The following is a 12,618-nucleotide window of genomic DNA, read 5'->3' on the forward strand; positions in this document are numbered from 1 at the left end:
GAACAAAAATGTTGGTTGACTTGATAAACAAGACGAACTGGCAACAGACAAACAGAGAACCCTGGTATAAATACACAGGGAATAACAGGGAAGATGGATGACACCTGGAGGGGGGGTGGAGACAATCACAAAGACAGGTGAAACAGATCAGGGTGTGACAATATGTTATTGGACCATAAACAGATTTGGCTCATTAATCTATACGGTCCAAATAATGATGATCCACGCTTTAAAAAAGTATATATAAATATAATAATTTATCAAGCCTACAATACAAGACTATATTATTATGGTGGGAGATTATAATACGGTTTAAAATACCTCAATGGACCGTAAAGAAAATCACACTACAAACTATGCACTTAAGGAAATCATGAATGTCATGGATATATTGGAATTAGTGGATATATGGAGGCTTAAATATCTTGACCTAGTGAGGTATACATAGCGGAGGCTCAATTAAGCTAGTCGTCTTGACTACCTACTTATGTCATTCTCACTGGCACCAAAAGTTTAAAAAGTGTTGCTAGGGGACAGAATGCAATTGGAGCATGAAGAAATTGGCACATACTTTCGGAAAGTATTCAGACCCCTTCCCCTTATCCACATATTGTTACATGACAGCCTTATTCTGAAATTGATTAAATAACTGTTTTTCCCTCATCAATCTACACACAACACCCAATAATGACAAAGCGAAAAATCGATTGTAGAATATTTTGCTAATTTATTAAAAAATGTAAAACAGAAATACCTTATTTACATAAGTATTCAGACCCTTTGCTATGAGACTCAAAATTGAGCTCAGGTTGCATCCTGTTTCCAATGATCATCCTTGAGATGTTTCTACAACTTGATTGGAGTTCACCTGTGGTAAATTCAATTGATTGGACATGATTTGGAAAGGCACACACCTGTCCGTATAAGCTCCCACAGTTGACAGTGCATGTCAGAGCAAAAACCAAGCCATGAGGTCGAAGGAATTGCTGCTACTCTCTGTTTATCATATATGCATAGTCACTATAACTATACACTCATGTACATACTACCTCAATTGGGCCCACCAACCAGTGCTCCCGCACATTGGCTAACCGGGCTATCTGCATTGTGTCCCACCCACCACCCGCCAACCCCTCTTTTACGCTACTGCTACTCTCTGTTCATCATATATGCATAGTCACTTTAACCATATCTACATGTACATACTACCTCAATCAGCCTGACTAACCGGTGTCTGTATGTAGACTCGCTACTTTTATAGTCTCGCTACTGTATATAGTCTGACTTTTTACTGTTGTTTTATTTTTTTACTTACCTATTGTTCACCTAATACCTTTTTTGCACTATTGTTTAGAGCCTGTAAGTAAGCATTTCACTGTAAGGTCTACACCTGTTGTATTCGGCGCACGTGACAAATAAACTTTGATTTGATTTGATAGAGCTCAGAAACAGGATTGTGTCAAGGCACAGCTCTGAGGAAAGGTACCAAAACATTTCTGCCGCATTGAAGGTCCCCAAGAACACAGTGGCCTCCATCTATCTTAAATGGAAGACGTTTGGAACCACTAAGACTCCTCCTAGAGCTGGCCACCTGGCCAAACTGAGCAATTGGGGGAGATGGTCCTTGGTCAGGGAGGTGACTAAGAACCCAATGGTCACTCTGACAGACCTTCAGAGTTCCGCTGTAGAGATGGGAAAACCTTCCAGAAGGACAACCATCTCTGCAGCACTCCACCAATCAGGCCTTTATGGTAGAGTGGCCAGACGGAAGCCACTCCTCAGTAAAAGGCACAGGACAGCCCGCTTGGAGTTTTCCAAAAGGGACCTAGAGGACTCTCAGACCATGAGAAAAAATATTCTCTGTTCTGATGAAACCAAGATTGAACTCTTTGGCCTGAATGGCAAGCTTCACGTCTGGAGGAAACCTGGCACCATCCCTACTGTGAAGGACGGTGGTGGCAGCATCATGCTGTGTGTTTTACCATGTAGCGGTGTAGCTAACTACTGGAACTACACACTACTGTTTCACCATGTAGCGGTGCAGCTAACTACTGGAACTACACACTACTGTTTACCATGTAGCGGTGTAGCTAACTACTGGAACTACACACTACTGTTTTACCATGTAGCGGTGTAGCTAACTACTGGAACTACACACTACTGTTTTACCATGTAGCGGTGTAGCTAACTACTGGAACTACACACTACTGTTTTACCATGTAGCGGTGTAGCTAACTACTGGAACTACACACTACTGTTTTACCATGTAGCGGTGTAGCTAACTACTGGAACTACACACTACTGTTTTACCATGTAGCGGTGTAGCTAACTACTGGAACTACACACTACTGTTTTACCATGTAGCGGTGCAGCTAACTACTGGAACTACACACTACTGTTTTACCAGGTAGCGGTGTAGCTAACTACTGGAACTACACACTACTGTTTTACCATGTAGCGGTGTAGCTAACTACTGGAACTACACACTACTGTTTTACCATGTAGCGGTGCAGCTAACTACTGGAACTACACACTACTGTTTTACCATGTAGCGGTGTAGCTAACTACTGGAACTACACACTACTGTTTTACCATGTAGCGGTGTAGCTAACTGGATCAACACACTACTGTTTTACCATGTAGCGGTGCAGCTAACTACTGGAACTACACACTACTGTTTTACCAGGTAGCGGTGTAGCTAACTATTGGAACTACACACTACTGTTTTACCATGTAGCGGAGCAGCTAACTACTGGAACTACACACTACTGTTTTACCATGTAGCGGTGTAGCTAACTACTGGAACTACACACTACTGTTTTACCATGTAGCGGTGTAGCTAACTACTGGAACTACACACTACTGTTTTACCATGTAGTGGTGCAGCTAACTACTGGAACTACACACTACTTAATTTTTTGTAAAAAGAACAGAAAATATAGGTGAAGTAGGCAAGAATATCAGGCATCAGACATGCCTAATCTCACTTGATTACACATTCAGCTAACATCTGACACCAGAATGATCTGTTTTTTGCAATTTGTGGTGTATGGTATTTCAGATTTATTGTAGATACCAGAATTTATCACTAAGTAGTTTTGGAGGTAGCGAACTACTTTTTTAAAAGTAAGAGTAGCTTTAGTGTAGTTTAGCTTCATCCAGTGTGTAGTAACTGTTTTCAGAGTAGCTTCCCCAATCACCAACACGTCGTAGACTACAGTCCATGACAAGAACAATAGAATCAAATAGGTTTTTACACAATGGAGTAGGGCAGTAGGATATAAGGTTTCGATGTAGCGCCGATGTTTGACCGCATTAGTAAATGCAACAATACCTCAAAATGTATTATTAATTGGTCCTTTTCAAATACTCCACTCCCCTCCCCTCTCTGTGCCTCTTTCTGACTACACATAGCCAACACACTCTGCCCTACCTCACGCACGGACGCTTGAACCAACGCAGCAGTACAGACCGTTTTTCACAGACTGTTTTCCAGCAAAGCCCCGGAGAAAGGAAGGAAGGAGTAAAGAAAAAATAATGTTTAAATCCTGACTAAAAATCGAATGGATTGGCGATCTATTCTGAGAGCTAATACGATTAGAGGAGTGTAGTCTTGATACTGTTATTGCAGACATGGCTCTTAGTCGCGGTATGGCACCTTTCTCTCAGTTCCTCGGGGAGTGTTTCCCCTGTCAGTCCTTCGCCGCTAATGGAAATGGCGTTGAGATGCTGCTGAACAAGGAAGACGCAGTGAAGGCAGACGCTGCCAGGGAATAAACTACTACGAATATATGATTACCTATGTTTTTCTTTGGGTTGGATTCTTAGTAGCGGTGGACAATACCATGGTGAATTACCAGAAATATATTACTGTTATGCAGCTGGCTCTGGGGGTGACCTCCTACAACAAAGAACATCATCTTCCTCCCAGGAAATCGTTGTGGTGAGTATGAATATGACTTAGTGCTTCTGCTGCCTGCTGCTGCGGATGATTCAGAATCATTATGGGATGCCGCCAGCCAGGCAGTTCAGGTTGAGCTGAGTAGATCAGGAGGGGATACTATAGAGAGGGGAATCCGGCAACGCGCCAAGCTGTCGCCTCCCGCACATCCTTTTATAACAAGAGGGTCATGGTAGAAGAAGAAAACCAAGATAAACCCGTTATGAGGTAGATACGGTAGCTTGAGCAGACTACATCTGCAAGATGAGCATTTTGTGTTTGTTTCACTCTGATATATATTTCAGAACCATCCAGTGACTTTATCTACCGCAGCCAGCCTGCCCCCTCTCTTTCTCTCTCTCTCTCTCTATGCACCGTGTTACAATCATTAGGCTAAAACAGCCTACTGTAGGGCTAGTCGATATGCCGTAAACTAGGTAAATTCCGCATGCCCTGAGTTTGCGTGCGTGTATGTGTGTTTGTTTGTTTGTTTCCGTGGGCGCGTGCATTAACGTGTTCACTAGGGGTGGGCGATAGGCTATCAAGGAGCCAGTGTTTTATAGCGTTTTTTTATACAATAAAGCAATCCAAGTTGAGTGTATTTCGTTATAGGCTTGTCATTGTTATTTATGCTCCTCTGTAACCTCATGCTTCTGCTCCTCTGTAACCTTCTGCTCCTCTGTAACCTTCTGCTCCTCTGTAACCTTCTGCTCCTCTGTAACCTTCTGCTCCTCTGTAACCTCATGCTTCTGCTCCTCTGTAACCTCATGCTTCTGCTCCTCTGTAACCTCATGCTTCTGCTCCTCTGTAACCTTCTGCTCCTCTGGAACCTCATGCTTCTGCTCCTCTGTAACCTTCTGCTCCTCTGGAACCTTCTGCTCCTCTGTAACCTTCTGCTCCTCTGTAACCTCATGCTTCTGCTCCTCTGTAACCTTCTGCTCCTCTGGAACCTTCTGCTCCTCTGTAACCTCATGCTTCTGCTCCTCTGTAACCTTCTGCTCCTCTGTAACCTCATGCTTCTGCTCCTCTGGAACCTTCTGCTCCTCTGTAACCTTCTGCTCCTCTGTAACCTCATGCTTTTGCTCCTCTGGAACCTCATGCTTCTGCTCCTCAGTAACCTTCTGCTCCTCTGTAACCTCATGCTTCTGCTCCTCTGTAACCTTCTGCTCCTCTGTAACCTCATGCTTCTGCTCCTCTGGAACCTCATGCTTCTGCTCCTCTGTAACCTCATGCTTCTGCTCCTCTGGAACCTTCTGCTCCTCTGTAACCTTCTGCTCCTCTGGAACCTTCTGCTCCTCTGGAACCTTCTGCTCCTCTGGAACCTCATGCTTCTGCTCCTCTGTAACCTTCTGCTCCTCTGTAACCTTCTGCTCCTCTGTAACCTCATGCTTGAATCTATGCTTCTTAAATTCACTGACAGTTCAGCTACTTTCTCATATACACTTTCATTATCTAACCAATTGCATACAGTCCTGTGTTAAATCATCAATAACTCCCTTTGTAAATTACAGTAAATGTAAGTAATTCATTAATAAAGATTTAAAATGGAAAAAATATATTTTCCTGTCCTGTTTTTCTTGTCCGTTGTAAAACTGTGAAGTGCAGCAGATCAGCAGGCCTTTAACAACCTATCCTGTGTATCCCAAATGGCACCCTATTCCCTACGTAGGGCACTACGTTTGACCCAGAGTAGTGCACTACGTTTGACCCAGAGTAGTGCACTACGTTTGACCCAGAGTAGTGCACTACGTTTGACCCAGAGTAGTGCACTACGTTTGACCCAGAGTAGTGCACTACATAGGGAATAGGGTGCCATTTGGGACAACATAGGACCCCTTCTCATCTACATCTTCATTAAAACATTCATACTCTTCTCTGTGTGGTCGTGCCTTCTTGTTTCTTGCCCTCCATTTCAAATCAAACGGCTTTCATGTATTTCTTTGTATGCATAATTAAAGCATTATGTGTGATTCTATCTCCAGGGCCTGTAGAAAAGCATCTCACAGTAGAGGAGTGCTGATCTAGGATCCTTTTTGCCTTTTAAATCATAATGCATAAGATTACATGGTCAGGGGGGGGGGGATCTGATCCTAGATCAGCACACAATGTCCTTTATTTAACTAGACAAGTCAGTTAAGAACAAATTCTTATTTACAATGGCGGCCTACCACCCTCGGCCAAACCCGGACGACGCTGGGCCGATTGTGCGCCGCCCTATGGGACTCCCAATCACGGCCGGTTGTGATACAGCCATGGAATCGAACCAGGCTCTGTAGTGACACCTCTAGCAGTGCCTTAGACCGCTGCGCCATTCGGGAGTCCTACTCTGAGATGCTTTAGGACTACGGCCCTGATCCTCCTGTCCTGTCCTGTCCCGTCCTGTCCCGTGAAGTTTTATTATATTTACATATAAAGCATCGCAGACAAGGGGTACTGATTACACGGTACCGTCCGTGTAATCTGATTCATCACTCCTACAGACCCAGAAAAACTATCCGTCTTATAAATGTCACTCACTGTTGCGGTAAGCAGAAAATCTCTGTAGTCTGTAGCTGTGGAGAGAGAGGGAGAGAGAGAAGGGTTTATGTGCTTACAACAAGATTACTATCCCGTTGAAAAGAAAGCAAGACGGTTAATTTTTCAGTCGATAAACTCATCGGCACGTTGCTTTTGTTAGTCTCTGTCTGACAAAACAACGGCATACAGTGGGAGATAAATGTTCCCCCCAGTAAAGCTGCGACACTTTGGCATGGCTCCATATTGGTTAGGCTTATGTCTTTATCAACACTCAACTCATATTAAAACTGAATAGAACAGAATAGTTTCAAATAGAATAGAAAATAACATTGTATTTAAGCCCGTCTTAACAGTGGGGAAGGCTCTCTGATCTCAGTGCAGGTCTAAGCCGGTCTAACAGTGGGGAGGCTCTCTGATCTCAGTGCAGGTCTAAGCCGGTCTAACAGTGGGGAGGCTCTCTGATCTTCATTTTCTGTGTTCGTTAATAGTAAGGGTGCTAGAAGATGTCATCCTATCTCCTTCACGTCATTGTATGGGGTTGTACTAACATCTGCCTCGCCACATCTCATGTTCTGTATGAATTAATATTAGGAAATCTGATCTGCTCTGACTGAGGCTTGTCTTGTCCTATCTCCTTCACGTCATTGTATGGTGTTGTACTGTTACCATCGGGTCTTATTCAACCTCCTCGCATCTTGCTCTTGTAAACCCAGTACTTCCACTCATTCCACTCAATGTTCTGCATTGACTCGAATGGGAATGTCCATTCTAGTAACGATGTTTCTATCCATGAAACCCCCTACTCCAGTAACCAGAGAGGGATGAATGTCACCACATTCCATGCAGGGGCCAACCATAGAAATACAATTCCTAGAATGGGCACCCAGACCACAGCATATGAATGGAGAAACCCCGTTCTTGTCATTCAATTTCTATAGGACCGACAACCATGCGGGGCCGATCGCAGTTTGATCCCTACGAGTCCCGTTGGTTCTAACCCTTCAATGTTTGATCCCTACGAGTCCCGTTGGTTCTAACCCTTCAATGTTTGATACCTACGAGTCCCGTTGGTCCTAACCCTTCAATGTTTGATCCCTACGAGTCCCGTTGGTTCTAACCCTTCAATGTTTGATACCTACGAGTCCCGTTGGTCCTAACCCTTCAATGTTTGATCCCTACGAGTCCCGTTGGTCCTAACCCTTCAATGTTTGATCCCTACGAGTCCCGTTGGTCCTAACCCTTCAATGTTTGATCCCTACGAGTCCTGTTGGTCCTAACCCTTCAATGTTTGATCCCTACGAGTCCCTTTGGTTCTAACCCTTCAATGTTTGATCCCTGTGAGTCCCATTGGTTCTAACCCTTCAATGTTTGCAGACCTGTAAGGTAGAATCAACATGGTGGAATCTTTACCACTACATCACAGCGTTTTCACACCCAGAGGTGCACCATCGCGTCTCGAAGCAGACTCGACAGACCAGGCTGTAGGGTTTGGAAAGTCAGTGGGATAAGTAAAAAAAAAAAAAAAATCCTTAGTTGTTAATTTTCTCGAATTCTTAAGGCGCAATTTAGATTCGAGCCAATGTCTTCAGTAGCTGACCTATAGACATGACCTATAGACCTATAGGCATGACCTGTAGATTAAAGGCACGCCCTGTAGATTAAAGGCACGCCCTATAGATTAAAGGCACGCCCTACAGATTAAAGGCACGCCCTACAGATTAAAGGTACGCCCTACAGATTAAAGGCACGCCCTATAGATTAAGCACGCTCTACAGATTAATGGCACGCCCTACAGATTAATGGCACGCCCTACAGATTAAAGGCACGCCCTATAGATTAAGCACGCCCTATAGATTAAAGGCACGCCCTACAGATTAAAGGCACGCCCTATAGATTAAAGGCACGCCCTATAGATTAAAGGCACGCCCTATAGATTAAAGGCACGCCCTATAGATTAAAGGCACGCCCTATAGATTAAAGGCACGCCCTACAGATTAATGGCACGCCCTACAGATTAAAGGCACGCCCTATAGATTAAGCACGCCCTATAGATTAAAGGCACGCCCTACAGATTAAAGGCACGCCCTATAGATTAAAGGCACGCCCTATAGATTAAAGGCACGCCCTATAGATTAAAGGCACGCCCTACAGATTAAAGGCACGCCCTACAGATTAAAGGCACGCCCTACAGATTAAAGGCACGCCCTATAGATTAAAGGCACGCCCTATAGATTAAAGGCACGCCCTATAGATTAAAGGCACGCCCTACAGATTAAAGGCACGCCCTATAGATTAAAGGCACGCCCTACAGATTAATGGCACGCCCTACAGATTAAAGGCACGCCCTATAGATTAAGCACGCCCTATAGATTAAAGGCACGCCCTACAGATTAAAGGCACGCCCTACAGATTAAAGGCACGCCCTATAGATTAAAGGCACGCCCTATAGATTAAAGGCACGCCCTATAGATTAAAGGCACGCCCTACAGATTAAAGGCACGCCCTATAGATTAAAGGCACGCCCTATAGATTAAAGGCACGCCCTATAGATTAAAGGCACGCCCTACAGATTAAAGGCACGCCCTACAGATTAAAGGCACGCCCTACAGATTAAAGGCACGCCCTACAGATTAAAGGCACGCCCGATAGATTAAAGGCACGTCCTACAGATTAAAGGCACGCCCTACAGATTAAAGGCATGCCCTATAGATCGCCCTATAGATTAAAGGCACGCCCTACAGATTAAAGGCACGCCCTACAGATTAAAGGCACGCCCTATAGATTAAAGGCACGCCCTACAGATTAAAGGCACGCCCTACAGATTAAAGGCACGCCCTATAGATTAAAGGCACGCCCTACAGATTAAAGGCACGCCCTATAGATTAAAGGCACGCCCTATAGATTAAAGGCACGCCCTATAGATTAAAGGCACGCCCTATAGATAAAAGGCACGCCCTACAGATTAAAGGCACGCCCTACAGATTAAAGGCACGCCCTACAGATTAAAGGCACGCCCTACAGATTAAAGGCACGCCCTATAGATTAAAGGCACGCCCTATAGATTAAAGGCACGCCCTATAGATTAAAGGCACGCCCTACAGATTAAAGGCACGCCCTACAGATTAAAGGCACGCCCTATAGATTAAAGGCACGCCCTACAGATTAAAGGCACGCCCTATAGATTAAAGGCACGCCCTACAGATTAAAGGCACGCCCTACAGATTAAAGGCACGCCCTATAGATTAAAGGCACGCCCTACAGATTAAAGGCACGCCCTATAGATTAAAGGCACGCCCTATAGATTGGAGCCAATGTCTAAGTAGCTGAACCTGTTATTACTACAACTTCGTGAAAGTGACAAGCTGACGCGTTTTCATTTTTGTCAACAACAACTTTTACATCGAAGGAGTGCTTTACATTTGACATTTGGGCCCGACACGACCGCTTAGACCAGATGACGTGTTTCTGCGCATGAGCTATGCTAGCTAACGTCGCCATGACATCGCCTACAAGTGTGATCTGGGATTTCGATTGGAGAAGCAGTTTCTGCCCATCTTCACACTGTGCGGTCTTTGACTACACTGCTCAGTGCTTGTACCTATCCGGACCATTCAGACATGCAAACAATGAAGGGACCGATTTGGGATCGATTGCTCTCTTGTATCCCCATACGGCAGGGGTCAGGTAGGCAGGTAGGCAGGGACCAACCATAGAAATACAATTGCTAGAACTTAGGAGTATTTATATTTTTATGGTACCAACCAACCATGGTGATGTGCTCCTGTATCCCCAGCAGCAGGGTTCAGGGGTCAGGTAGGCAGGGACCAACCACCATGGTGATGTGCTCCTGTATCCCCGGCAGCAGGGTTCAGGGGTCAGGTAGGCAGGGACCAACCACCATGGTGATGTGCTCCTGTATCCCCGGCAGCAGGGTTCAGGGGTCAGGTAGGCAGGGACCAACCACCATGGTGGTGTGCTCCTGTATCCCCGGCAGCAGGGTTCAGGGGTCAGGTAGGCAGGGACCAACCAACCATGGTGATGTGCTCCTGTATCCCCGGCAGCAGGGTTCAGGGGTCAGGTAGGCAGGGACCAACCACCATGGTGATGTGCTCCTGAATCCCCGGCAGCAGGGTTCAGGGGTCAGGGCAGTCTGTCAGCCTGTTGTTGCTCTGATCAAATGCAGCAGCTCTTTATCTCTAGGCCTGTTTAGTTAATCACATTCCTTAGTCATACTCTTATTAGCCTAATTATTCCCCCGGGACAGAGAGGAGAAGAACAGAGGGATCTGGTACAGAGAGGAACAGAGAGATCTGGTACAGAGAGGAGAGGAACAGGGGGATCTACCTACCAGTACTGTTACAGACCAGGCTATATGTTACCTACCTACCAGTACTGTTACAGACTAGGCTATAGGTTACCTACCTACCAGTACTGTTACAGACCAGGCTATAGGTTACCTACCTACCAGTACTGTTACAGACCAGGCCGTAGGCTATAGGTTACCTACCTACCAGTACTGTTACAGACCAGGCCGTAGACTATAGGTTACCTAGCTACCAGTACTGTTACAGACCAGGCTATAGGTTACCTACCTACCAGTACTGTTACAGACCAGGCTATAGGTTACCTACCTACCAGTACTGTTACAGACCAGGCTATAGGTTACCTACCTACCAGTACTGTTACAGACCAGGCCGTAGGCTATAGGTTACCTACCTACCAGTACTGTTACAGACCAGGCCGTAGACTATAGGTTACCTACCTACCAGTACTGTTACAGACCAGGCCGTAGACTATAGGTTACCTACCTACCAGTACTGTTACAGACCAGGCCGTAGACTATAGGTTACCTAGCTACCAGTACTGTTACAGACCAGGCTATAGGTTACCTACCTACCAGTACTGTTACAGACCAGGCCGTAGACTATAGGTTACCTACCTACCAGTACTGTTACAGACCAGGCTATAGGTTACCTACCTACCAGTACTGTTACAGACCAGGCTATAGGTTACCTACCTACCAGTACTGTTACAGACCAGGCTATAGGTTACCTACCTACCAGTACTGTTACAGACCAGGCTATAGGTTACCTACCTACCAGTACTGTTACAGACCAGGCTATAGGTTACCTACCTACCAGTACTGTTACAGACCAGGCTATATGTTACCTACCTACCAGTACTGTTACAGACCAGGCTATAGGTTACCTACCTACCAGTACTGTTACAGACCAGGCTATAGGTTACCTACCTACCAGTACTGTTACAGACCAGGCCGTAGGCTATAGGTCAATAAAAACAATTGCTCTGTCGCCTTGGCTAAATTAAAACAAATTCCTGTGGCCCTGACGCTGAATAAAACAAAAGTACAATTTTCCTTCTATCATCCAGTTGTATGCTGTGACCTAGTAGAAATTGGCTGCGTCCCACCAGTGGGTCCCGACCCTCCTTTTGGGAAACACGGGGCTAAACTGGACCATTCTGGCTCAGAATAAAACCTTATACAACCTTTGTCCTTCCTCCTCGTCATTTAAGGTGGTCTGCTGCTGAATAAATTATAGCGTCAGAGCGTCTTCTCCGGTGGCCATCGGTTACATCATCACTGAGGTCAAGCTGAGGACAGGTGGACGCACCTGCTACAACTTGCTCCGCCCACAGGCCGGACAGTAAACACATTTGTTTTGTATTTAACCAGGTCAGAAGACATCTCACAGGGGAGACCTGGCAGAGAGGGCTGCTCAGTACAAAAACTAAACACAAGTCATGCAGTACCTTTGACCTAATGGAACAGGTTCATATATCTAGATGATGTATTAAATGCATGGCTCTGGATTGAAATAAGACTGCTAAAATGACTCAAATACCAACCAACCTTCCACCCTCCTTCTGACTAGTGAGGATATTGATTTTAAAAAATAAATCTTGATTAAGTTAAAGACCGACCATTGTAGGATCAAACATCTTTAATCAAACATTTCTTCGCAACGAAAGTTGTCAGTCAGTCAACAACATTGTGGTTGTCATGTCAACTGATCATTTCACATTCTTAACTTCCTCTTTTGTTTCTTAGACTGAAGCATTCACACAGCTCAGTCATACGCTTGCTCTCATTTTTATGCAAAGCATATTGAAATATGTTCAGGCCGGCCCACGTGTTAAGA

General features: G+C 45.1%; 1 protein-coding gene across 10 annotated transcripts in view; it reads left to right on the forward strand.

Annotated features, from left to right (window-relative positions):
* The first annotated feature begins 3,410 nt into the window (after positions 1-3,410).
* The window catches only part of LOC139578112 (tight junction protein ZO-1-like), a 168,793-nt gene continuing 159,585 nt past the window's right edge, over positions 3,411-12,618 (forward strand). For all 10 annotated transcript variants that reach the window (XM_071405332.1, XM_071405336.1, XM_071405337.1 and 7 more), the window contains exon 1: positions 3,411-3,943. In XM_071405332.1, the coding sequence (XP_071261433.1) occupies positions 3,792-3,943 (152 nt within the window). In that variant the 5' untranslated portion in view covers positions 3,411-3,791. The remainder of the gene's footprint in view (positions 3,944-12,618) is intronic.

Source organism: Salvelinus alpinus, chromosome 6 (assembly GCF_045679555.1).
Source record: "Salvelinus alpinus chromosome 6, SLU_Salpinus.1, whole genome shotgun sequence".
In the NCBI taxonomy this organism is placed as follows: Eukaryota; Metazoa; Chordata; class Actinopteri; order Salmoniformes; family Salmonidae; genus Salvelinus; species Salvelinus alpinus.